We start from the raw sequence: 25,191 nt of genomic DNA on the forward strand, positions 1-25,191 counted from the left end.
GACCAAAAACGCGGAACTTTATTTCTCTATTCGCCTTGGTTCGCAAAGTGAAAATAAAGAGGCACGCAAACGCAGACGTTCAGCACTGCGACGATCGTTATGACCACAAACGTAATCTTCTCCCCGCGCGTAAAGCCCGACGATGGCGGCAAGTTTGCTTCTGTAGCCTTGTTGTTATCGTCAACGCGATGGTTTGTTAGAGTAGCCGAAGTCGCACGACTGGTCTGGCCTTCTATGTGATGTGAAGGCTGCAAAAGTTGAGCAAATTCGAGATCCCCTCCGTCGCGATTAAACTCCGTTTCCTCTTCTGCCAATCGTTCAATAAAACTGCTTCTCAAACTCGGTGGGATTCTCGCCGTGTCCTCCAGCTCACGGATCACCGTCGCGACTCCCTCGACAACGACTTCTACTTCTTGAAGGTTCGTCAGCGCCTGATGCTGATCCAGCCGCTTCATGGCCTTGCGGAGTGACCTCTTTCCAAACATGGAGAGCGTCAGGATGCAGCAGACAATGAATATGCCGTTCATGACCAAAATCACAACGTTCTTGGTTTCAAGATCTGGGTTGTCGATGCCGGAGAGACCCTTGAGCAGTGATCCGATCCAAATTCCGATACACGAGCCCGGGAGAACACCGACGCAGGTCGCCCAGACAACCGTAAACAGTCGTATGGACGTGATCGAGAAAAAGTAGGTAATCAAGTTGAACGGAATCGGCGTCAATCGCAACATGACCACGATCTTCCAACCTGTGTTAGATATGGAAGCACATTGATCGAAAGCGCGATTAGTAAACATTCCTCAACAACAACAAAAAACTATGTAATAGCACAGGCAATAAAAATCGTAGGTACCATCATCCTTGATAACCTCGTCTAGAGCATTAAACTTTGGATGCCTGGCCATCATGCTCTTCACCCAGTCGTAGAAGACATAGCGTCCAAAAATAAAGGACCAGATCGCCGCGAAGATATCACCCAGAAGGACAATGAGCAACGCCAAAGGGAAAGGTTTAAATAGGAATCCAGCGCCGACGGTGAAGAGTGATCCAGGCAGGAAAAGAGTGCATGCGACAGTATAGGAAAGGATGAAGAGCACAGCACCTATCCGCTTATGTTTATCAATGTATCTATTACCGTAAAAAAAAAAAAAAAAAAAAAAAAAATGAAAATGAAAATGAAGAATTAAGTTAATGGCATGCAGAAATACGTCAAAAATGGCCGCGAGATGTGTGCAGCCATTCATCGCAAGCAGATCGCGTAGATAATAGTTCCACTAGCTCACCGAAGAACATCCTTAATGTGGTCTTGGATATGGAATACAGTGAAGGACAGGATAATGAGCGTCAACAACACCGCAAGCAAAGCTGCCTTGATGTAAGTCTGTCGATTCCATGTTCTTGGATGCAGCCCAACTTGTACGGCCCATTCTGCCCATGTCGTCGGCTGTTGTTGTTCCTGCGTAGTTCTCTTTTGTCCTGGCCATCCCTGCCCTACCCTTTGTCCACCCTCGTCCCCACTGCGGCCACTACCTTCATGCGATCCTTCCTGAATCAGGGGCGAATGCTCAGTATCGCGGTGATTGTCCTCATCGTCATCATCCTCATACCGTCTAGGAGCAGCATGTTCAATCGGGTGCTGATCACTGAAGTCAGTATCGTCGGCCGCAGCGATCTCCTGCTCATCCATATTATGGCTCCACTCGTTGGGTGTTCTGGCGATTCTGCTGGCACTGTGGGGGTCACGCGTGGGCTGTAATGATGGCCATTCCTCCTGAACTCTGTCAACTCCGCCGCTATTATCTGAAAATGGGTGAACTTGTGCTTCCGAAGACACGAAATCCATGGAGGTGTCACTGGCACGAGCAAGGTCGGACTGAGGTTGAGGCAGATCCTGGGCGAGTAACTCCGAACTTCGGCCATGGCTCTCTCTGCGCTCGTTCTGGGTGTCGTCTGTGTATGTGGTTCCGGCAGGGTCATCCTGTTGAATGACAATGCCCACATCGACTTGTTGGTTTTGAGCGTCAACTATTGGTGCTGCTGTTGCGGCGTGAGCATTCTGCGGAGTGTCAGCGACACTGTTCAAAGTGGCGGAAGCAGAAACGGAAGGCGTAGGTCCTTTTGGGCGGGAAGCCTTCTTCGAGGGTTTTTTCTTGCCCATACTGAAACCGTTTATAAGTTGTAGGTATCTAAGTGAGTACTGGAGTATATGTGTGTAGGTGTTGTAATGAGGAAAAGATGGACAATGGGAAATGATTGTGGAGAAGGATGCCAGCTGCCATGAATAACGCATATGAAACCAGTCCCATGGAAAAAGCGAGACCACAGTCGAAAATCCATTTCACCCGCGTACTTTTATGCAACGCGGACGGTTTATGAAACCTCTTGTACGTACACGTGGAGGGAACCCCGCTAACACCTTGCAAACACTTTCTTATTGATAATGACAGGGTCTAATGCGAAAAGTATGTTGCCAATACCCTGCCGACGGTTTGGACTGTTGACAGCGTTCCGCGAACCAGGTCATCGGCCCCCCAGACAACCACCTCAGCTAGGCCCACGATACGTAGCAAACCCCAGACCAACAGCATTACAAGAATCCCTTCCCAGCCCATGATCACGCACTGCAGCCAGAAGGGCTGTCGGCGCAGGAACGCACCGTGAGCATGAGATAGCGCCAGCACCATCTCCAGGATCTTGCCCAGCCCAAAAACGTCCTGTATCGAGACATTGACATTCACAAGGGCCACCGATCGTGTCTTTTGATGGATTTCTTGGTGTACAATCTCTTGCTGTTGTACAGTTGTCGTCGTCGTCGTTGTGATAGTTCCTTCCGTACCGCCACTAAGCGATTTCACTGGAGCTGATAAGACTGAGGATGAAGTTGACGCTGGTAGCGAAATGGTCTGTTGTTGCTCCTGGCCCTGCATTGTCGATACATTGGTCGTACTAGCGCCACCTATAACTGCCTGCTTCTTTTCGTTTCCTGTCTCCCCTCCATCTCGGTTCTCAGAGACAGTGCGAGCTATCTTCGAGATCCACGTCCGAACATGACTTGATTTCGACATGACAGTGGTGGTCTCAGAATGGACAATATTTACATCCATGATGATGCCCTCCTTGCACTTTACCCCTGGGTCATCTGATCCACGCTTGACGGGAACAGCATGATTGTTGCGCTTTGTAATACGCCCATCATTGTTGCTGCCCCTTACCCACGACCGTAATGAACGCGCTGTTGAAGTAGATTCAGTTGTGTTTTCAGGCGTTGCCACTGCGGTATCTGCAGATATTTCACGCTCCAGGATTGTTGTAGCGTTGTATTGGGGCTCGATCATGGGTGGGAAGAGGAGGACTGGTGGTAGGGCAAGGTTGGCGTCAACCGGAGGCGCCTCCGGTGGTAGCATCATGTTGAGCAGGATTGACCGTTTCCGAGATCCTGGCGTCGACAGTATGAAGTCCGAGGCTTTGTCTTGTACACCTTTTTCCTGTACCTGTGTCTCTAGTTGTGTACCCTGACTTTTGGCTGCATTGCTGAGCGTCTTATCTTTTGCATGCGCTTCGTTTACACGGTGATCGACAGGGGCAAGGGCGCTGGCTGGTGCTGGGGCGCTACTGGTCTTACTATCCGGGACCTGTTCCGAAGAAGCATGTCCTTTGAGGAGCGTCTTGATGGAATGAGATGATGGCATCGTCGGTTTGCTTGGATGAAGGATATAAGAGTGCAGGTTCGTTTTGTCCCTGAAAGGGAAGAGCTTTGCCCATCCAATCGAATTTAACTGACGCAGACATTGCGATCAAATTATCTGCCACTCGTCATTTCTGGGGGGGCCTCTCTCCGAGTGTAGATCGAGAATCACCTTCCTTCCCCATCCCCCTTCGCACACTCATCACTCTATCAACCATGTTTGCTGCTCGTCTCTTGGTAAACCAATTTCAAGTGGAACGCCTCCTCTTCCTCTGCCCCACCTTCGTTTTTCGTATTTCAATTTTTCTTACCATGCGTGAGGATCGACCAAACACGCCTGCTGGAACTGCATCGGGTTGATCAGGACGCCTTCAGGAACCGCAGCGGTTGTATCAGTTGTATCAGCTCCAGGACGACCACTACTGCACTGCGAGGAGACAATAGCCCTATGCTACGAATGGTGATGTAGCGCTCGATGTCCAGTAGCGCTTGCCGGGGCTACTTTTACTCGTCGTCGTCTGGCGCCAGTTGAACGAAAGACAGCGCCGCAAGCATCGGGTCATCTACTTTGTCGTTAGCATGCTCACACCGATATCAATGGATAGATATCAGGAAAATGACTCTCAATTGCTTCGGGATTCTATTCACTCTCTTGCAGAAACCAAGCAAGCAACTACCCACACCTTTCCCCCACAACGCTGTTTCTGTGGAATTAGCATGGCTAACCAAAGACCGGTCGTTATCGCTTTTGTTCATGTTGCCAATTAGACCCGCGCTGCCGTCGCTCGCCCCGCTGTCTCGTTCATGGCTGTTCGCAGCTTCACTGCTCCTTCGGCCCCTCTGATGCAGGGTATGTTTTCAGTGTGCTGTGCTTGGTCGACGCGTTTGAGCCGTCTATGTGCGTAGTGCTATATCGAGTTACTCACAATCTCTTTTCAATTATAAAAACGAATGCTATAGACATCCTCAAGGACTTGTACATCAAGGAGCTCAAGGGTTATAAGCCTACCCCCGATGTATACCTCTTCTTTCTTCAGGAGTCGTCGCTCGGACAGGAACCGCTTCTCTATCGTTATGCTGGAACTAACGCCAGTCTCTATTTGTTTGATTGACGCGTCATTTAGGCCAAGGGTGCTGACGCCTCCTCTCAGGTGAAGGAGTTCAAGGTCCCTGTTGCCCCCGCTGTAAGATTTTGTTACCGGCTGTAGACTTCGATTTGGATATTGCGAAAGATGCCAGGGATCCTTCACTCACATTTGCTTTTATCATCATAGACCCCGGCTATTGATGCCTCTGCCGATCTTGCTGCTTGGGAGCAGGCCAACGTCGAGATTGTAGATGCTGTGTCTGAGGAGGCTGTTGAGGAGGAGGAGGAGGAAGAGGAGGAAGAAGAGGAAGAGGCGCACCACTAAAGTCATGCCATAACCCCCATCGAGTTCCAGAGAAGCATATGCCATAAAATACATACAGGATAAACTTTCATTGCTGTGATGAAGGTCTATTCTAAGCAGCATGGCAAGTGAAGTAAAACACTGAGCCATGGTATGTGTTTGAAAAGTTGTTTGAGATGCAATTGAAGTCCAAGGAAAGCGGTCCTTGCGGCAACGGCGTGCTTGTTTTGTACCTGCATGCGTCGCGTATGATGCTCTTGTTGAAACTAGCATCAAAAGATGACTGATAAGATATTTCTACTGCCCGCATTGTTCCCGAGGGCGTAACCCTATGGCTGTTGCTTTCTTGTCTTTGAGCAATGTTACTGTTTCTGTCATTATAAGATCTTCTGAAGGCACTGTCCACCACCATGGGCTTCCAAAGAAAAGTACCATGGAGAAACGTCCTTGTTTATTTTTGGATCGAGAGCAACATCACTATGTCTGGAGTTGATGGGGTTGGGCGTCGTTGTTAGTGGCTGCAGGTCTACCAGCGAGTCACTGTTCCTCAGCCCCTGGTTTACTCAGTCCCATCTTGGTCGTTCACGATATCGATGGTGGCGGCCGCATGCTTGGTCTGGTGGCTGGTCCGGCCTTTGGTCGTGATGGCAGACGTTGTCTGTCGATGGTCTTGGCTCAAAAAGACAGGCATCTGGCTTTCTGAGAAAACAATGGCCTCGTACGCGGAAATAAGTCTTGCTCGCTTAGACTTTGTGATACGAATGTTCCTTTTACGATCACCGCTGTACCTACCATCCTCATGGTTGGTATTCGGGGATATCGTCAGGTGTTGCGACGACGGGGTGACAAGTTGCTGTTCGCGGAAGCTCTCACTCTCAGCGTGGGCATTAAACTCAAGCGAGGCTTCCCCCTCAACCTCGCGTTTTTGTAGCTGGGATCGTCTCTTTTTAGATTCTTGCTTTGGTTGCTGTTGATGATGCTTTTCTTGCTGGAGGAGCCGCTTTTGTTGACGCTGCTTTTGAAGCGACTTTTTCATCAGGATCATGGCATTGTGGATACTTTCGTCCGCGACCTGGACATGATGAACTTGCTGAGCGATCGATCGCTGCTGGTTTAGCTGGAGGGCGATTTTGGGGATAGAGATGGCGGAACAGGTTGAGGCGAGGAAAATGCAGGCGATAGTGAGGGAGAGAAGTAGGGCTGTGACTTTGCTCCGCTGTTTTGTGTGGGATGCTGTCATACGTGAAGTCGTGAAGGACGGGCGGAAAGACGAGATAATGCTGGGTGCTGCTGAAGAGGTGCTCATAGCTTGATTGTAGGACGAAATGGTAGTCGGGCGGTTTGTGTGAAGGAAAATGCTGGTTGTTATTTTCTGGAAATAAATGACGATGGAGTATATTATAATGAAGACCGTTTGAGAGAAAATGTGGTATTAGTCTGATGCTCAGCCTTGCGAGAAAAGGGTGTGGAGCGAAGGGGGGAAGATATCGTTGGGGAAAAGGTTGGTCTTTAAAAAAAAAAAAAAAAGGAAGGATGGGGGACGAGGGTTATTTTATATACGAATAAAGGCAGTGGGCACAAAGTGTCCATGCGCATTTGCCATGCTTTGCTCTGAGCTCTGAGCTGAAGTAAATGATTCAATTATGAGAGCCGGAGATGGTTGTCTCTTCAGCTGCTCAATTACTCGTCCCTGTCTCTAGACCTAATACTTGATGTCTGGTGCATGGGCCGCGCACGAACGGTTGTTAAAGTTGCTTTGGTGGTCCTGTTCTTGACGTTTCTTGCAAAACAAAAAGGCAGGGATGTGAGCACGGTGGGACAAGCAGGGTCGCCGAACGAAGATAAAAATGGATGATGTTGTTGGTCAATGGGCCAATTCGCAGAGTAAAAAAAGATTGAAAATGATCCGCGGATGATGCGGGGGCTGCTTCTGTGTGCGGTGTTTTCTTTATTGTGGAACGTTCATAAACGTGTTTAAGTTCCCATCTTGTGCTGCAATGCCCAGTTATGGGCAAAATGCAAATGGGGACTGTATGTGGATATCAGAAGGACTGGATAAAAGGATAAAGAGAGGGAGTTAGCCAGGGGCGGTGATGCCCTGGTTCCTGGGATCCTCAACGTATTTATGAAAAGGAAGTCAAAAGCGCTCGCTTCCCTCCTGGTGCGGTCATAAGCTAGCAAAATACCACTGAAACACCGCGGGATTTCTACTGGGGCCTGAAAAACCAAACATTCGCTCCGCCCAAAAAAAAAAAAACAGAGTGTGTCAATGACGATGCAATAATACGTGTTTTTTTTTTTGCTGAGTGAAATATCCACTGAGTGGGGACACATGGAGCATTGACCAACCCATGGATCGATGTTACAAACATGACAGCACCATTCGCACACAATACGTTACAGCCCTGCGGTGGGTACCAAGAATTGAGCGTAAAAGGGGTTCAGCATGACAGCGTCTATGTACCCTAAGCATGCACAATAGGATAACGCAATGGCGGGGGACGATAACCACATCCGGGATAACCTGGCCGGTAACTTTCTGGATATACACGCGCCTATACATGCACACTAAGGACACTGGACTTGGGGGAAAGAGTTTTCAAACGCGAACAGCATCGCTAGATTCATGCCATATGCACAGAGAACGCTGTCCTACAAACAGATGCACAGACAGCCATTTTTTCTTTGCATACTGTACATGCCCTCCCTGGCCTTTACACTTGCATTCCCGCGGACTTCATTCGTATCATAAAGGTTCAAAGGGATGGTCTTCGCAGGAGGACAGCTGGCATGTCGCTCGCTGCATCCTGCGTCCGGTTACAGTGTAGACGGCCAAACAGAACCATAAATAGTTGTATAAGTGGCGATATACTATGAGTCTATTAGCAGATGTAGAGACAGCCGCTATGTTCCGAAGAATGCATGCAGATTCGCCTTTCCCCTCCTTCTTTGCGGACGCATGAGTCCGTCCAACGCTCGATCACAAGCGCAACGAAGCAGCTTATTATCGTAGCGTGAATTATGTCAATGTGCAGAAAAGATGATTCTTTTATTATCGAACATAGTAACGTGATCCGTTGTAGGTGGCATCTGCCCGCGTAGTTTCAATAGAAAAAGTCGCCTCAAACTAAGGTCGCCGTGATGGGCCTCTCGAATCTCCCAAAGAGTCGCTCTCCAGGGTAGTCTTCGAACTCCTTAAAGTGGGCCTTCTCTCGGTAGTAGGCCTTCAGTAGCTTGTTGTCGGCCATGCAATCCAATCGCAGATAGTGCTTGCCCCGCCTCAACCCCTCCTGCTCCGCAAACATCAGTGCCTTGGGACCGAGCCCATAGCCCTTATATTCTCGCTCAACCACTAAACGGTGCAGATACACAGCGTCCGTCCAGTCCTCAACAATGTCCTTCCACAGCATCTCGTCGAATGGATCTGCGTAGTTCAAAGTGAAGGTGCCGATGATCGTTTCCGGTTTGCATGACATGCTCACTAACGTTATGGGTGTTGTCGAACCGCTCAAGGTCGCAGTAGTAACAGTGGGCTCCTGATTGATGATGAAGTATGCGTTTCCAATCGAGATGGCGTGCTCAATATGAGCGCGGGTCTTTGGAGCGACAAACGATCCTGGGATCCACTGATTCAAATTGTTAGCCTCCATCCACCGCGCGGCTCGCTCGAGGATGTCGATAAAGATATCGAGCTCTTCTGGCTTCGCCTACATGCATACACAAATACACAAGGTCGTAGAGTGCATTAGACAGCTGCAAGGCACATCAAGTCGCTCTACCCATAATCAATTGCTGCTTTTGCTGGTCCTGGCTCCATTGCCTACCTGTCGAAACGAAAATTGATCTGCTGAGATGGCCATTTCAGATAAAGGGGTATATAAGAAGGTGTGAGGGGGGGTATAGAGGAGTGATTGTCTAATTCACGAACGGAATGGCAATGGCGATGGCGAATCTAGGCGTGGTTTTTATACATTTCCACTCGGAGATCCCACTTCCTGGGTGCAGCCCTATTTTCTCGGGCAATTGAACGATACACTCCACGCGGGGAAGCAGTTCTCTCCGCCCCCACAACAGATTTTTTCACGACAACAGTGCCCGCATTGACAAGACTGGCAGACAAACATGCAGAATTAGATGGAGAAAGTTTATTGCGGGAATTACAGTTCGTCTTTTGGCCCCTTCTCCGCCTTGACCTCCCCTTGAATGTGGGGCTCATCTTCAGAGCCCCGGGGTCCTTCTAGCTTGACCTCTGTCGCCTCGACCACCTCTTCTTCTGGGCCGTTTTCTTCCCTCTTCTTAATCTGCTCCTCCTCCTTGTCCTTGACGGTCTCCTCTTGGCTAGCTTCCGTCTCCGCCTCGGTATCCTCGGGTACATAGACTTCTGGCTGATGGCTCGGGTTCCTTGGTTCAAACCCCTCAACCTGATTCTCCTGCCCTGTCGCAAAATCGATCCACTTGTCGCATCCTGGGATGTCTTCTGCAGGCTGGAAATGAGCCATGGCCGCAGGGTTATTCACAAACGTGCATTCCTGCTCACAATCGCGTTTCATCCAGAACAGATCCACGAAGGCGATGCAGATACACCGTTGCTCGTTAGGGCGAGGACCCTCCGGTCGTGTGGTAGCCTCCCATGGCTCGAGATCCTTAGGGCACGCATGGGGAAAATGATTGAAGAGTGCCTTTTTGAGACAGGCGGGGCAGTAGTTAGGATTGTCGGGATCCTTGGCTTCGACTTCGAGGCGTTCTTGTGGAGTGAGTGTCGCAGAGACGACGGCACCGTGGTTGTCACCGGGAGGCGATGTGGCCAAGAGGATCAAAGTGGACAGAGCTAGGAGACTTGCTTTGGTCGAGAGATGCATAGCTGGACGAGTGGGTGGGGAGTGAAGAGGAAAGGGTGGTTTGTGGAGAAGGAAGAAAGTGTGAGAAATGGAGACAAAAGAAAGAAGCTGAAGCGAGTTCTTCACAGAAGAAGTAGTCGACAACGAAAGGGAGAGCACTCAGACATCCTGTGAGCCGTTGCCAGCGCATACAAAGCACGAAAGGCACTTGGTTGCACCAAACCAACCGAAGAAAGTGAAAGTGGCATGCAGCATTCCTCTTTTTGTGCGACAACACGCAGCGAAGAGACAAAAAGGACTTGTCAGCAACTTTGATACTTAACAACAACAGCAACATACCAGTAGCGGCGGCAAAAGCGGTCATCCTACGAGGTTGATCTCCCACAGTAGACCAGCACAAGTGCTGGGCAGCATCTAGTCGCGGTTCGCACTGTACAGGTTGTTGCTCAAACATTCTGCAGTCGGGCCTTCCAGTTGGCGAGACCCCCAATTGGCTGTGACGGACAAACGAGGTCTGGATGAGTAAGCCACTCAGAATGAACCAAGGGGTGGTTCCTGGTATGCACTTTGCATCGCTTCCATTCAACCATCCATAACCCACACACACATACGCATACACACGACCATGGCAACGAGTCGCATCAGAGAAAGAGACAACAAGAGGGTAAGCCTTACTTTTCTTACTGTATATTGCATTCTAAAGCGGTCTGTGAAAGATCTGCATGTTCGTGGACACTCATTTGCCTTTCTCATTCCACATGCGAGAATAGCCAAACGAATCCGCTCTCGAGGACGACTTGGACGTCGGCGACAACTATGTGCCCTACGTCCCTCTTGCAAAGCGCCGCGCGGAAAAATATCAAAAGCTCGTCTCCAAGAAGGGCGGCGTTCTCGACTTTGGATCACACGGCACCTCCAGTGGATACGGAAGCGATCAGAACACCACCAACCGCAGCAGATCCAAGAACGACGGCGGTCGCAGCGATTCCAACAACCCTAGTGACGACGACGATGATGAAAAGGTTTCTAAAATCGGACCTCGTGCGGGTGTCAGTTTGATTGAGCAGTCGGTCGAGATCCGGAAGGCGCAAGTCAATGCAGAGGAACAGAAGACAGATGCACAAAAGACCATGGAGGAGGAGGCCAAGATTTTGGCGGCTGTCACGGAACGGAAACAACTAGCATCTGTGGAGGAGATCTCGAAGGGAATCGTTTACAAGGACCCAATCAAGACCACATGGACTCCGCCACGGCATATTCGTGAGTTGACTCAGGAGCAACTGGCGGCGATTCGACAGAAGTACCACATCGACGCGGAAGGAGAGGATATGCCACCAGTAATCAAGGCCTTCAGGGATATGAAATTCCCGCAGCCAGTAATGGATTATCTGAAGAACAAAGGAATCAAAATGCCCACGCCGATTCAGATGCAAGGATTGCCTGTGGCGCTCTCGGGGAGGGACATGATCGGTATCGCCTTCACAGGATCGGGAAAGACGCTTTCGTTCACACTTCCATTGATCATGCGGGCACTTGAAGAAGAAACGAAGATGCCCTTGGCTAAGGGCGAAGGACCTATCGGAATGGTCGTCTGTCCATCTGTACGTTATCTTGTTATTGTAAAAAAGAAGGGCTCGGCAAAGAAGAAAAAAAAAAGTTGACCAGTATTTCAATTTTCATTACTTGGCTAATAGCGCGAGTTGGCAAGACAGACTTATGAAGGCTTCGTTGGAATCGCCGACATACTGCACAAAGGAGGGTATGCAAAAATTAACATACTACTTTGCATGGGAGGAATCAATATGCAGGAACAGGCATCCGTCTTGCATAGGTAAGCGTTTTATTCTGAGATCATTGTGCCTATGTGCTGTCAAAGAATTGGGATGTTTAGCAACCTTTTTTGTTCTTATGTAAAATAGCGGTATTCATGTCGTGGTTGCGACACCAGGACGTCTTCAGGACATGTTGGCGAAGAAGAAGTTCAATTTGAACTTGTGTACATATATGTGTATGGACGAGGCTGATCGAATGCTCGACATGGGATTCGAAGAGGAGGTGCGGAACATTCTGTCGTATTTCAAACACCAGCGCCAGACGATTCTTTACTCAGCGACTATGCCCAAAAAGATCCAGGATTTCGCTCGCTCGGCTCTTGTGAAGCCCGTCACTGTAAACGTAGGCCGTGCAGGAGCTGCCAACTTGGATGTCATTCAGGAGGTCGAGTACGTGAAGCAAGAGGCCAAGATCGTATATCTGCTTGAATGTCTACAAAAGACGCCGCCACCAGTGTTGATCTTTGCAGAGAACAAGAACGATGTCGATGATATTCAGGAGTACCTGCTGCTAAAGGGCGTTGAGGCAGTGGCTATCCATGGGTCCAAGAGTAAGTTGTTTTTTGCTTTGTAACGAGATCAACGTGTTTTTATGAGGACAAGGTGCTAGAAACTGGTATTTATATATTCTTGTTCTCTCCGCATTTAGCCCAAGAAGAACGTGAATATGCCATCAATGCGTTCAAGAGCTATCAGAAGGACGTTCTAGTCGCCACAGATGTTGCATCCAAGGGTTTGGATTTTGCGGATATTCATCATGTTATTTTGTTTGACATGCCGAAGGAGATCGAGGATTATGTACACAGGATCGGTCGCACTGGTCGTTCGGGAAAGACGGGTATTGCAACGACATTTATCAACATGAACTCATCAGAGCAGATCCTGCTGGATTTGAAGCATCTGCTGAAGGAAGCCAAGCAAAAGGTGCCGCCGGTTCTGGAGGCACTAGAGGATCCTACAGAGAAGTATAAGGACATGGGCGTTGCAGGCGGGTGCGGCTACTGCGGTGGTCTGGGTCATCGTGTGACAGAGTGTCCCAAGCTGGAGCAGCAACAGAAGACTAAGAACAGCGGCATGATGCGGCCGAACGAAAGGGCAGGCAACGAGATGTAGCGGGTCCTTGTCCAAGCCCTAATAAAAAGAACCTTCGTTTGCTGAAAAACAACAATAAGCTCTGTAAAGAATCGTAGGACCGAGGAAGCTGTTCCTCGCACTTCTCATCCCTGTTTGTTTGTGTATTCTCGAAACACACGCATATAACTCGATGCAACCTTGGTGTTATGTACCGCGCCTTACATCACAACGATTGTCTTGTGGATGGCAGCGCTCCTTGTCGACAGCCTCAAAGGGAATCGCGATCACGATCGCATCCCAGCCTCCCTCACCACACTTATCAAATCCTGTCTCCCTGATCTCATTGTTTCCCAAAGTGGCTGTGCGACACTTTAGCACGCAGCTCGAACAATCGCTCAGCAGGTGAGTTGGCGAATCCACAATGCTTTTTGACATTTGTAACAACGAGCAAACAACTTTTCAAATCCTTCATACCCTAATTAACGCCCCTGTGCGCCCTTGTATCTCTTCTTTTTATTGTAATCGGATAATTGGGTATTAAGGCTCACTATCAAGGATCTGTCGTCGCTATTGAACGCGATGGGTCTGCAGCTTTCGGGAACGAAACCAGTTCTCAAAAACCGACTTTTGACACACATGGGTGCGATCCTGCACAAGGTCGAGCGCTTGGAGCCCGAATTTTCTCGCCATGGGACCATATTTGAGGCCTCTAGCAACCCTTGCACCTTGCCATCCTGCCAAGAGCAGCGGTTGGAGCGGAAGGTAGACGGGGAAACATTGGAGAGGATCCAGCAGCGTGTGTTGCCTCGATCCATCGTGTCGATCGATGTTGGGATCCGCAACCTCGCTTGGGTCGAGCTCTCGAGGGACGGAGAAATTCTGCGCTGGTCAGTTGAGGATCTCCTTGGCCCAATTGATGAAAACCACCATGATCACCGCGACGAGACCGAGGATTGCGACGGGTCATTAAAAGTATCTGCCCAAGGTGAGCAAGCTTCTGGTGATAATGCCCCGCCTATTAAAACGATAAAGGCTACAAGAGGCAAGGGCGCCAAAGTCAAGGTGAAAGCGCCTGCACTGCCGTTCGATTCCAGATCGGTAGCGCTGAGGTTGGATAAGGTGATGCACAAGATTGTGGACAGTGAAGCGTTGGAAGGAGTGATCGTGGAGCAGCAGCGGTTTCGGACAGCAGGGATGCACTCGGTCCTGGATGCGACTTTCAGGTGTGGAGTGCTCGAAGGTATGATCCATGTATGGCTTGCGGTGTGGCAGCAAGCGCTCAAGAAGCGGCAGCAACAACAAGAAAAGATTGCCGAAATGACTGCCGGCGCTGCTGGCAAAGAACAGGACCAGACCAAGGATGTGAAGGAGAATGAGGATGTTGTCTTTGTAGAATCCGTATCGCCAAGAGCCGTGGCCAGTTGGTGGGGGATCGGTGCAGCGGCCAAGACGCAGACTATAACGAAAAGTAACAGCGACGCATTGGATGCATCGAATACATCAGAAGTGAATGATGCAGGCGGAAGAGCAAGCAAGACGCGCGGGTACCATACCAAAAAGGGGCAATCCAGAAACATGGTCGACCAGTGGATACGCAACAGCGATAACGATCTAATTACCCCAATGGGCGAGGGGGATAGAATCGGAGCTAGATTTCGGCTGCGGTGCCGCACGGAAGTCAGGGATTGGTATGGTCAAGAGAAGAAACGGGATGATCTCAGCGACTGTCTGCTGCAGGCGATCTCGTGGTACGAATGGAGGGGACGGGCTATCGAGGAGGCGGTAGAGCGTTCGCGAGGTGGACAGAAGGGTATTTAGAGGATAAAGAGGGCGGGCACATAGAAAGGATAGACATGAGGTTGAGCGGGATGAGTGCGCAATCGAAGGCAACACGCAGCGGTCGATAGCGATATTATTATTGGATTTATTGCAGACTAGTTTTATTTTTTTGCTTCAACATAAGCCAGGATTCATTGCGAGCGCCGAGCAATTCAGGACTACAGACATGAACGCCAACACATCTATACTTAATTGTCAATAGCACTTTCTAAAAAGAATGACTATTTTCTTTGGCATGAGTAGACATGCAGTATCTGAGACTCCGTAAACTCGTGGACTCTGAAGAGCGACCGAGCGAGTTAGCGAGGCAGCACAGCAAAAAATATTAGTCGGCACAAGGAAACGAAAATTACCTACTACTTGAACATTAGCAGCTCTCTTTAGGTTGCAGCGTGGCAACAAATTGTCGACGGGCGATTACATAATACACATCATTGGCTTCTGGATGATGATTTACTATTTATGATAACATCATTATCATCAGCATCGCGGGTTCTCGAAGCGGATCCTGCAGAAATGCCCTGCAATCGCTGTTCAAATCCGTTGCGCGTGCAATGAGACTCGCATGGCTTATGCCAATTTTTCTCCGCAGCCATAAAAATTCCCGCGCTGATCTCTAAAATGTCCTTGCAGCGTGAGGGCCTATAGATCCGAACCGTGGCCGATTACTTGGTCAGGAATAACACCGGACCTCTCTTGGGTGAACATCGATCAGAGTGTATTGCGCGTATTGTAACAGCTATTGGTTGATTCTAAAGCCATACAAGGTTGACTTATCATCTATATGCTCAAGAGGTGTGCTATCGGTGAGGATCTGCAACACTTCATTAAAGACTATGTTTATCTTAAGTAGTCATGTTGATGAAAAGGTTTTTGGTAGCAAGCATTGGTATGCAGTAGTCGAATGAGGATAGTAGATTCTGTTTCTTTCGCTATTTTTTTTTTTTTTTTATGGTACTTCGTTTGCTGCGAGATGGATCTCTACCTTGACAAGATCGCTGCTGCAATAGGCTATGCGAACGAAGGAGGATAGAGCGCGAGAATATTTCGTCCGTTTCTGGCCCTTCTCATCTGTAATTAAACCGAGATCGACGGTACGATCTACATATATGACGCAGTCGTGCAGGGCAGCAGCAAGCTTACAAATCTGTCCGAGAACTCTTTATGGCTAATTAAACGCTTCTTACCATCTACCATGAAAGAACGAAACCCTGATTTACGGAACCAGCAATTGAACTGGCGGATCTTTATGCAAACACCTTTGCTCCCCCCAGATTGTTTATAAATGAGATATGATAGACAAGGCCAAGGTCTGTCGCAGCAGGAGCGCGATTGAGAAAGTTTGGTCGTGAGCGGAGGAAACTTTACGGGCCTGACTCCTAATATTGATTGCACGCCCAAAGGCGGAGTGAAGACGAGGAGAGAGTAAGGCAAATTGTATTGACTTGGACATCGACACCAGACCAGAGGAACGATAGTTGACATGCATGGCCGACAAAGCGACGGCAATGGGTTGGCCATATTGCTCGTGTAGCGGGTGGGCAGCCTGAAAAGGAGCATGAACTCAAAGAAGAAATGCGGTCTTGTCAAAGGTGGCCAAAGCTGCTGCTTTAACTTTTTTCTTTTTTTGTCAGTTCCATCTCTTCCCATCCTTTTTTTTTTTTTCTTTTTTTTGATCGACCCATCAGAAGCAGCAAGGTCCTGCCGCTGTTCACTCTCGTCATCATCTCTTTGCATCTGTCCTCCACTCTCTTTCGCATTCGTCTGCTTTAGCCCCTGTATTTAAAGCACGCTGAGCCGCAAGTTACCTCCTCGCCTTTCACTCTAACTGCCTGACAAACAGCAGATCAGACCCATCAATGGACAAATATCAGGTACCGCAATGCACTTACTCAGCATTGCATTGTCTCCATAGCTGGCCATATTCAGGCTGTATTCTGACAAAGCTCCCTCATATCCTCTCTTATTCATTCATCCGTTCAATTTGCCTCCAGAAAATCGAGAAGCTTGGAGAAGGTAAACCTTGATAAACATAGACCCAGGCACAAGTGCTAGGGTTGGACCTGAGGAGGGAATAGTTTTGCCACACCAAAACGCGACTCAGGAACAGAGGGTGGCACGGAGTAGTCTCTCCCCTCCACACACACACATACACAAACCCACATGGGTTAACTTCGTTATTTGAAGTAAAGGTCACTTGCATGCAGACAGTGCGCGTTGATGGGTAACCTCAAACGAATGGAGAGGACACCAAGGACAGCAGGAGCCAACAGGAGCAAACCAGGCATGATGCGGACCGTGTTCAGGATGCATGTAGCAATGAGGTTGGGAACGGAATTTCGAAAACAGGAGCATGGAGGAGGCAGTAAGCCGCAAGCCTGACCTTTATTTGAACAACCACCGCTGATTTAACGATAATTTTGACGTATAGGAACATACGGTATCGTCTACAAAGCCCAGAATCGAGAGACCAATGATGTGGTTGCGTTGAAACGTATCCGTCTGGACAATGAAGAAGAAGGAGTAAGAGCAATGCACCAACTTTTTCTTCCTTCCACTCGTAGTTCAATTGATCCTTTTCAAGCTGCTGCAACTTCTAAAACCAACATATCGCATCATATCTAGGTACCATGCACAGCCATTCGCGAGATTTCGTTGCTAAAAGAATTGAAACATACCAATATTGTCAGGTACGATGTTCAGGTTTTGTCTGTCGCTATCTAGCGAATCGCTCGCTTGGAAACCGTCTCCTCTAACTGCAGATTGCCTCCCTCTTTGGTTTATGAATAGGCTATACGATGTACTGCACACGGAGAAAAAACTGACACTTGTTTTCGAATATCTGGATTCGGATTTGAAAAAGTTCTTGGACACCTACAGTGGAGACATTGATGTGCTAACGATAAAGGTGTGTGTTTCTTCCTAGGAGGACTGGAAGTATTATGGAACGGTTCGCACTTCAAGAGCGCGCGTATCTAATTCGATTTGATTATCTGAGTAATTTAGCAACTGATGTACCAGCTGTTGAAGGGCATTGCATATTGTCATGAACATCGAGTTTTGCATCGAGTAAGTAACTCAATGAATGTCCATATCTAATTCCATGTCTTTACGGTCACGAAACATGAGAATGTAGGTACTTGGACTCACACATATACCACTTTCTCTCCCTTTGATCTAGGACTTGAAACCACAAAACCTACTTATCAACAAAAAGGGCGATTTAAAGCTGGGTGACTTTGGATTGGCACGAGCCTTTGGCATTCCAGTGAGGAGCTACTCGCATGAGGTATGACAAAGGAACTGGACAGAAATAACCATCAACGCGGGCTCCCTTGCATCGGAGACAAGGAAAGAGCAATTGTATACGACACGATGGGATATTGACCCAACGATTTGGCGGTTTACTCTTCCATGCTGATGATAGGTCGTAACATTGTGGTACAGAGCACCGGATGTTTTGATGGGGTCGAAGCAGTACTCTACATCCATCGATATTTGGTCCGCAGGATGCATCTTCGCAGGTATATACGAGTCGTCAATCGAGACTGGATCTCTATGGCTTTTGTGTCTGTTATTCAACATTCAGCCTTCATGATATTCGCGCTATTTCCTGTTTCATTTCATTTATTATTATTATTGTTATTTTTGCTCAAGCGATATGAACACTGATCAACCTTTCTCACCCCAACACAAATTTGGAATTTTTTGTGCAACATGAGTAGAAATGGCATCAGGGCGGCCGCTTTTCCCAGGAAGCTCCGTTAAGGATCAGTTACTCAAGATCTTCAAGATTCTAGGAACCCCCACAGAAGAGACTTGGCCTGATGTATCAAGACTACCGGACTATCGACCGGATTTCCCAATGTACAATCCGATTCCTCTAGAGAACCTTGTCCCAAAACTAGATGCCTCTGGCATTGATTTGCTCAGCGTAAGTTGCTTTTAATTATTGTTAATGCTGTTGTTGGTATTATCCATACACAAGCAGCGAGAGGTAGACAATGCACGCAGGCTTCTGTGTTGGCTGGAGTATCGGCCAGATATCGAGATTTGGATGGGAAATGAATCTGCGCACGTTCCTGAATCGTGCACGTTCGTGGTGCAACAAGACTGCGCGCTCGCTTTGTGTTCATGTGCTCAGAAAAAAAAGATTTAATTCAAGCTATGCTCCACAAAGTGTGAATGCTCACCAATGCTGCTATTTTTTATGTATGGGCATGTCCTTTTTAGCGCCTTATCACCTACAACCCAGACAAGAGGATATCGGCCGATGCGGCACTCGCTCGTAAGTGGCATTTCCTGCGGACCTCCGAGGTCTCTCATGTCTTGAACATGGTCCTACTGCTTTCAATATTCATTCCTATTCTTCTTTTTTGTTGTTATATTGTTTATCACCTACAGATCCTTACTTTGATGAACTTCGGAGACGGGAAGCTGCAGGCAGCGCTTAATAACTTATAGCCTGAAGGAGATGCGCTTTCGCACCTTCTTTAAAAGCGCCATTAAAAAGAACTGCTTCGCATAGTGCACAAAAATTGTCGGTAATAAAAAAGAAAAGTAGCCTGCATATGGTATATGGCTTTATGTTTGTCGAGGCATGCAATATTATTATTATTGAAATCTGTGTATGTGTCTGCAAAATGGAATGTTTAGTGATATGTGAGTGCAAGATGGAAAAATAACAGAGTTCTTTCTGTGTCGGTGTAAAAACCCATAGTATGTCTTGTTCGCTTTTTTTTTTTTTTTTCTCTTTTTCAGATCCGGATCCGCTCCAACGCGTCCTCCATCTCAACCTCCCTGCCTTCGACCGCACTGGTGCCCGGCACTGGGCCAATCCCGCCTTCTTCACCAAAGAACACGTCTCCGATCTGCTCCATCGTAACCCATCCACAGAGCGGAGTCGTTCCTAGGACATACATGGTCTTCTTGTTGAAAAACACGAGTCCTGCGGCCCGTTCATGCAAGAGCGTCTGGTCCTGTCGTATCTTCTGGGTATTATCGTGCGCTGGGAACAACGCCGCCGCGGTCGCTATTTCTCCCGAAAGAGCCATCGTTCCGAGAATCGAGAGGGAAGCAGAAGCCGAGGTACCATTGTTCAAATTACCATCGTTGTTACTGTAAACATGGTTGTTGTTATTGCCACCATGTGAATGAGTCAAAGCGCCCGCTGGGTGCGGTTTGGATGAAAGTTTTGTCGCTGGTGGCAGTTTTGAAGCAGGGACAGATGTCGATGTTGTCGCAGGTGAGGATAATGAAGGTGAGGATGATGGAAGCGTGGACTGTACCATGCTTGCATTCTTGGCTACCAAAGACGGATCCTGAGACGAAGATCCTGTATTACTCATAGCATTCGTCGGTGCAGCTGACGACGAAGATTGAGAAGGTGCGGGCTGATACATGGACTCTGCCAACAGCCTGACCAAATCGATCGATGCATTGAAGTACGGCAATGGCGTGAAAACGACTGGCCAGAATCTTCTTGACACTCCTGCTGGCCCTGACTTCGCGTTGTCCTCAACATCCATGCTCTCAGTCCCTGCTTCATCATCTCCATCATCGACCTCTTCCTGAACTGTGACCTCTGGTTTTTCTACCGGCACTACGTCCATGGCAGCCGTCGTAGCTGCCGCTGCTGCCTTTTCCTGCCGCTTCTTGATCTGTCGAGCCCTTTTCAGCCTCTTCTTTGTCATTTCTTGCTCCCACTCCTTTGTCTGGCTTGCAACCCACTTGCCCTGTAAACCCTCAATTTCTGCCAACTTGCCTCTCAACCACCAGAATCGAAATTCTGTCTCGCATTCATAAACGGGGTGGCCTCTCCAGCACATGATGTCCAAGGTCCAAAAAGTCCTGGTGACGGAAGAGTAGACGCAATCCAGAATACAGTAGTCCGACCTCCTGTTGCCTCGATATTGACTGGATCCTGCTGGTAAACATGACTCGAACGCAGAGACCAAAAGCTGTCCCGATGGGAGGCGTGCCGTAGTCTTTCCGTCCGCAGAAATCACAAAACATCGATGGCCGATCGGGAGTGGAACAATATAGTAGCTAGTATCGAGATCTATTGGGATGTCTGCCATTGCCTCCGGAATCATGAGCTGGTCTCTATTTCGTATCCAATGTAGAAACCATAGTATTAGAGCTGTTTGACCAAGAAACCCCTTTGCTTGATTAACAAAATCCTTTGTTTACTGATAATCGTGCCTGAATGGGTTTCGTTCCATCTTCTTCTTTTTCGAACTCTTGGACGACGGCTTCTTCTGCAAGCGCGGCTTCTTTGGGGAAAGAACGTCCCCTATCCTGTCTGTTTTCCGTCCTGCTACCGATTCCGGTTCCGATTCGGAACTCAGTCGTCGTTTATGTGCTGCGGTTGACTTGGCTAAGGGCGCAGCCAGGGTTGTTTCTCCCGTGACTTTTTCCACATCTGCAGCCGACTGTTTGCTGGATCGCTTCTTTTTCCTCCTCGTAGACCGTGTTGCACTGTCGATGTTATCGTTGTTATCTTGTTCGTGATCACCGTCCTCATCGTCTTCGTCTTCGTCATCATCTTCCTCGTCCTCATCATCATCTTGAATATCGCCGTCCTCATCGTCGGAGGACCCTTCGGAGGACTGTCCACTGGCAAACAGAGCAAGTTTCCGCGCATGATTCGTGAATTGGTAGCGTTTCTATAGGTATGAGACAGAATACCATGTTAGACTATTCTTTTTTCGCCCCCATATGTGTACGAAGATATGTGTAGCATGTCCAAAGCAAATGTAAAACACAAGGTTCTTGCTGGACAAGAATCCCACGGCTCACAAAGTCATCCCAGTGGGGTTTGGCGTGGCTATTGTTGCTGCTGTAATTCCAATTATTATAGTTACCTTGGCCTGTTCTGCCAATGCTTGACGGCGACGCTCCTCCTGCGATTGCTTCATGGTCTTGCTGATGATCGCACTGGACTTATAGCTTTGTTTTCGCCGTTGTTCCTGGGCTGCGGGTACAGAATGGACAGAAGCTGACTCGAGTAACCAGTCTCCCAGGGCCTCAACGGTCTTTTGACTGACGACGTGAGCTGCAGCTGTCGCGGTTGCAGCGGTGGCAGCGATACTGGTGGACGGTGTACTTGCTACCGTTGTTGCTGCTGGGTTGGTCTGGGGCAGATGAGATGCATCCTCCGATGCGCGCGAGAGGAGCGATGCCGTTGTTGTGGTTGAGGTTGTCATGGTGGCGCTGGTAAAAGCAGCTCTGTGAGCGGAGGCATCCTGCCCTGGTGGTTGCGTGAAGGCGTTTGAGATGGTCCTGTCCGTGTTTGTTGTCCCGTTGCTTGTGCTGTTGGTATTGTTGGTCCCGTTTGACATTGTTCGGGCGAGGCAGAGGAGGATTCCTTCTTGAATGAAAGGAGCGCTTCTTTACTGGAATGGATTGAGGAAACAAAAAAAGGGACGAGAGGGAGCAAATAAATTCACATGTGTCCATTTAGAGCCAAGCAATGACGCGCTTCAGGGCCTTGTCTGTTACGCACCATTGTGCTGTACGTGGACTGCATTAATATGCCGATATCGATCCTTCCTGCCAGGCCTGGCACCTCGATCCTTTTCTTAAAGAGCACTCTGTCGGCAGTATGGGTCTCCTTGACCGCCTGGAATGTATATCGAAAACATGAGGCGGCATCAACGCGTCATCCGACTGACGACCTTCGAGCGCAGTGACGACGCGTCGTTTATCCCTTCCTCCGTTTTGGGGGACCTGTTGACGATCCAGTTGTCTAGAATAGAATAGCTTGCTGCTATTATCCATGGTAAATGTTTACTTTGGAGACTATAGTCCAGAAACCCGTGGTGCCACTTTTTTCTCGTCGACCCCCTCCTGACACGAAATACATTAACTCGCAGCGACTGCAGTTTCCCGCCGCCTCAGTCTAGGTAGTTTAAACATATCCATTACGATTTACTTGTTTTCACTCCAGTATCAATACTAATGCCATGTTTCCCCATGCCATTGCACCACATAGGCAAACAGCCTCGGGTACACCGTCATTTGTTCGGATGAGTATCTCACGTCATCGAAATGCCCGAGCTGTGTACGTCAAAACAAGGACCGAAGAATAGCAAAGCCAGCGAATCAGGCGTTCGTCCATCTCGAGGATGGGTGTCGGAGATGGCTAGACAGGACTGCGTGGGCGCCCAGAATCTGGCTAATATTGGCCTCGAATGGATTAATAGCCTGTCTCGCCCAGAGCACCTCCGCCGGCCCCAACAAGAATAACTGTACTGGCCGTATCAGTTAAAAATTACCCTAGGTAGCTATCTCTCTTTCCAGATGAGACGATCTACGGGATATAATACATTGCCTGGCGCTTACCCTTTCACGCCTAATGGTTCATCCTGCGTAGCAAACGCAGGGGTTTCTCGATGAGAAAAGTCATTTTATTGTACCCTAATGCCATTGCTGACAATTTACAAAGTTGAGAGATCATTCACAGGTACAAGCTCAATCGAGAGAGCTACGAACGACGTTGACCCATCCTGCGTTCTGAGCACATACGTGATAGGCTAGAAATACCAAGAAGCAACAAGTTCACCCCGCCAATCTGCATATTAGCCCTCGGCCTACTTTTTTTATCCTCTTCGTACTCTGATAAGCAAGAAAGCGCTCGTGAAGATGTCTTACCTGTCCGTTCAGATACTTGTACAAGTCCAGACTGAGCCCCGGTAACTTGAGTGTGAACCGAGAGCAATCCATGTACGCATCAAACAGCTCAAGCCCATACACATGGTCCTTCTCGAACCGGTGTTTGCTCAAATGCTTCGCCTTGGCGAAATAACTTTGTCGTGCGCCGGCGTTCTTGGCGATCTTTGTCCTCTTTCTCACATCCTCCTCAACAGCAACAATCATCGAAGTATCCTCAACAAGGTTTTCGCCATTGAACAAGAGCCAAGCTGGAGATGTTGATCCCGTCGTCAACGATGTGGCGGTAGTCGACGTGGTGATATCTGCAGCGCATACCTTTGAAACATTGACGGTGTTCATGGCGGCAAGAAGTGGGCTGATGTAGTAGGGCTTTGGAGCCTGAACGTCGATCCGAAGTCCTGGATCCATGGCTTTGAAGAATTTAACGGCGAGAGATGTCAGTGGCGGTAGATTCAGTGGCCTATCGAACACACACTGTATGCGTTGTTTTCAAACAGAGTTATAGTAGAATACCAACAGGTCAACTCCTTTCAATGCCAATCTGTTCTTGAAAAGTCTTCTTGGTTATATCGCCTCTCACTACTTACAGCGAAGACAACTTGCTCTCCTGGCCACTCGCGCTTAAACCTGCCAACAATCGTCATTGACGACAGCAAATTCCCTCCTCGTCCTGCCTCGGCCGCCTTGTCAAACCATGGACTGTCCTTCATAACTTCGAGTCCGTCCTGTTGCTGCCCTTCTTTGTAGCCGTGGATTTGATCCAGTCCCTTGATTCGAAACACCACATGGCCCACAAACTCATCCGTATCAATCGTCATTGGATTAGCGTCGTCATTGACGTTTAAAGGGCGAAGAGTCTGCAGGTCGGGGCCAGCCGAGACCCGAATCCGGTAGCGGACTTGATTATGCTCCACGATGTCTGATCGCGACATGGCTTGCTATGGCTTGCTATGGCTTGTTAGGGCTTATGGGTGTTGAAAAGCAGTAGGTGAAATGAATGATGAAAAAGAGGGCGCTGGGTAACGATTGAGAAAATGGAAGAGAGTGAGAAAAAGCGATAAAGGAAAAAGGAAGGATACTTTCTACAAATAGGGGCTCAGGGACGGGAGTATTCATCCATGGAAACATTATCATACAGGGCGCACGCAAACGGCATGTCTTCTTCCATTGCGTTCTTAACCAGGATAAGGTTAGTTACCCCTGAGCTAGTGCAGAACTCTTTGCGACTCAATTTATATGCCTGATGGATAGCAACGAGGGGGTGGATCAGGACATCACAAGCTCAGTTAGGGATTGACTTTTCTAAAGCACATAATCGGTTTAGTTAGACGACTTGATTCGTACTGCAGATCAAAGTTATAGGTGTACCGCACGCGTTCAATGTCCACTTATGCGACATTCCATCTCGAAGTAGGGAGGGATTCAGTGCATTCTTCTTTTTCTTTTTTCTTTTTTCTTTTTGCTCCTCAAACGGAACGCATGTAGGATACAGTGGCCATATTCAAATTAGGCATTGAGAGAATCGTTGGGCCTAGTGATTAGATGTTTCGGGGCCAAGTAACTAGGGAGGTATCAGCGCTTGCTCCATCCAAAAAGACAGAGACTAGAATCGCAAAAGATATGAGGATTCCTGGGTAGGGACACTGGGATGTGCTATTGATGCTGGTGAACAGCCAAATATGTCCATGTATGCATAGAATGTAGTTCAACTCATACAAATCCGTGTCTCTTCTCCATGGCGGTGGTTATATTTCGGCAGGCAGCACAGCAGATCGCATCCGTGGAAACGCGATCGACGCGTTTCGGCACCGGATATATTATTTTTTTTCGCGCATAAAGGGACGATCGAATCTTGT

At 48.5% G+C, this 25,191-nt stretch overlaps 11 protein-coding genes across 11 annotated transcripts; 4 read left to right on the forward strand and 7 right to left on the reverse strand.

Moving 5' to 3' along the window:
• Window positions 1–26: 26 nt before the first annotated feature.
• BC939DRAFT_477911 (snare associated Golgi protein-domain-containing protein) lies at window positions 27–2,158 on the reverse strand (the record flags this gene model as incomplete). Its single annotated transcript, XM_051558715.1, has 3 exons — window positions 27–748; window positions 854–1,128; window positions 1,284–2,158. 3 exons carry the CDS (start codon window positions 2,156–2,158, stop codon window positions 27–29), a joined length of 1,872 nt encoding a protein of 623 aa, XP_051411330.1.
• A 15-nt stretch (window positions 2,159–2,173) lies between these two features.
• BC939DRAFT_454204 (uncharacterized protein) lies at window positions 2,174–3,733 on the reverse strand. The gene is made up of 2 exons (XM_051556035.1): window positions 2,393–3,733; window positions 2,174–2,197 (listed from the first exon to the last, which is right to left on the reverse strand). Exon 1 carries the CDS (start codon window positions 3,687–3,689, stop codon window positions 2,451–2,453), a length of 1,239 nt encoding a protein of 412 aa, XP_051411331.1. The 5' UTR covers window positions 3,690–3,733; the 3' UTR covers window positions 2,174–2,197; window positions 2,393–2,450.
• A 123-nt stretch (window positions 3,734–3,856) lies between these two features.
• On the forward strand, window positions 3,857–5,297 carry BC939DRAFT_454209 (ATP synthase complex subunit H-domain-containing protein). The gene is made up of 5 exons (XM_051556036.1): window positions 3,857–3,922; window positions 4,454–4,535; window positions 4,646–4,701; window positions 4,810–4,869; window positions 4,960–5,297. Exons 1-5 carry the CDS (start codon window positions 3,902–3,904, stop codon window positions 5,095–5,097), a joined length of 357 nt encoding a protein of 118 aa, XP_051411332.1. The 5' UTR covers window positions 3,857–3,901; the 3' UTR covers window positions 5,098–5,297.
• Window positions 5,298–6,582, reverse strand: BC939DRAFT_454210 (uncharacterized protein; the record flags this gene model as incomplete). Its single annotated transcript, XM_051556037.1, has 1 exon — window positions 5,298–6,582. A coding segment is annotated over exon 1 (743 nt), but the record flags the coding sequence as incomplete, so codon positions are not given.
• Window positions 6,583–8,039: 1,457 nt separating this feature from the next.
• Window positions 8,040–9,202, reverse strand: BC939DRAFT_493705 (uncharacterized protein). Its single transcript, XM_051559574.1, has 2 exons — window positions 8,901–9,202; window positions 8,040–8,783 (listed from the first exon to the last, which is right to left on the reverse strand). The coding sequence occupies exons 1-2, from the start codon at window positions 8,934–8,936 to the stop codon at window positions 8,199–8,201; spliced, it is 621 nt and encodes a 206-aa protein (XP_051411334.1). The 5' UTR covers window positions 8,937–9,202; the 3' UTR covers window positions 8,040–8,198.
• Window positions 9,203–9,233: 31 nt separating this feature from the next.
• Window positions 9,234–9,935, reverse strand: BC939DRAFT_477916 (uncharacterized protein; the record flags this gene model as incomplete). The annotated part of the gene is made up of 1 exon (XM_051558716.1): window positions 9,234–9,935. One exon carries the CDS (start codon window positions 9,933–9,935, stop codon window positions 9,234–9,236), a length of 702 nt encoding a protein of 233 aa, XP_051411335.1.
• Window positions 9,936–10,539: 604 nt separating this feature from the next.
• On the forward strand, window positions 10,540–12,859 carry BC939DRAFT_484282 (P-loop containing nucleoside triphosphate hydrolase protein; the record flags this gene model as incomplete). The annotated part of the gene is made up of 5 exons (XM_051559243.1): window positions 10,540–10,578; window positions 10,685–11,515; window positions 11,609–11,745; window positions 11,834–12,297; window positions 12,396–12,859. The coding sequence occupies 5 exons, from the start codon at window positions 10,540–10,542 to the stop codon at window positions 12,857–12,859; spliced, it is 1,935 nt and encodes a 644-aa protein (XP_051411336.1).
• Window positions 12,860–12,867: 8 nt separating this feature from the next.
• BC939DRAFT_193113 (mitochondrial resolvase Ydc2) lies at window positions 12,868–15,137 on the forward strand. The gene is made up of 2 exons (XM_051550539.1): window positions 12,868–13,222; window positions 13,363–15,137. Exons 1-2 carry the CDS (start codon window positions 13,011–13,013, stop codon window positions 14,636–14,638), a joined length of 1,488 nt encoding a protein of 495 aa, XP_051411337.1. The 5' UTR covers window positions 12,868–13,010; the 3' UTR covers window positions 14,639–15,137.
• Window positions 15,138–16,978: 1,841 nt separating this feature from the next.
• Window positions 16,979–19,228, forward strand: BC939DRAFT_517841 (kinase-like domain-containing protein; the record flags this gene model as incomplete). The annotated part of the gene is made up of 10 exons (XM_051561176.1): window positions 16,979–17,024; window positions 17,091–17,182; window positions 17,285–17,349; window positions 17,450–17,567; window positions 17,666–17,728; window positions 17,841–17,948; window positions 18,087–18,183; window positions 18,385–18,593; window positions 18,893–18,947; window positions 19,064–19,228. The coding sequence occupies 10 exons, from the start codon at window positions 16,979–16,981 to the stop codon at window positions 19,111–19,113; spliced, it is 903 nt and encodes a 300-aa protein (XP_051411338.1). The 3' UTR covers window positions 19,114–19,228.
• A 6-nt stretch (window positions 19,229–19,234) lies between these two features.
• Window positions 19,235–20,896, reverse strand: BC939DRAFT_193206 (uncharacterized protein). Its single transcript, XM_051550540.1, has one exon. The coding sequence runs from the start codon at window positions 20,752–20,754 to the stop codon at window positions 19,417–19,419; it is 1,338 nt and encodes a 445-aa protein (XP_051411339.1). The 5' UTR covers window positions 20,755–20,896; the 3' UTR covers window positions 19,235–19,416.
• Window positions 20,897–23,053: 2,157 nt separating this feature from the next.
• On the reverse strand, window positions 23,054–24,431 carry BC939DRAFT_454229 (uncharacterized protein). Its single transcript, XM_051556038.1, has 3 exons — window positions 23,923–24,431; window positions 23,315–23,809; window positions 23,054–23,196 (listed from the first exon to the last, which is right to left on the reverse strand). The coding sequence occupies exons 1-3, from the start codon at window positions 24,265–24,267 to the stop codon at window positions 23,101–23,103; spliced, it is 936 nt and encodes a 311-aa protein (XP_051411340.1). The 5' UTR covers window positions 24,268–24,431; the 3' UTR covers window positions 23,054–23,100.
• Window positions 24,432–25,191: the final 760 nt, after the last annotated feature.

The sequence above is a fragment of the Gamsiella multidivaricata genome, assembly GCF_025024155.1.
Source record: "Gamsiella multidivaricata strain RSA 2152 chromosome Unknown BC939scaffold_40, whole genome shotgun sequence".
Taxonomy (NCBI): Eukaryota; Fungi; Mortierellomycota; class Mortierellomycetes; order Mortierellales; family Mortierellaceae; genus Gamsiella; species Gamsiella multidivaricata.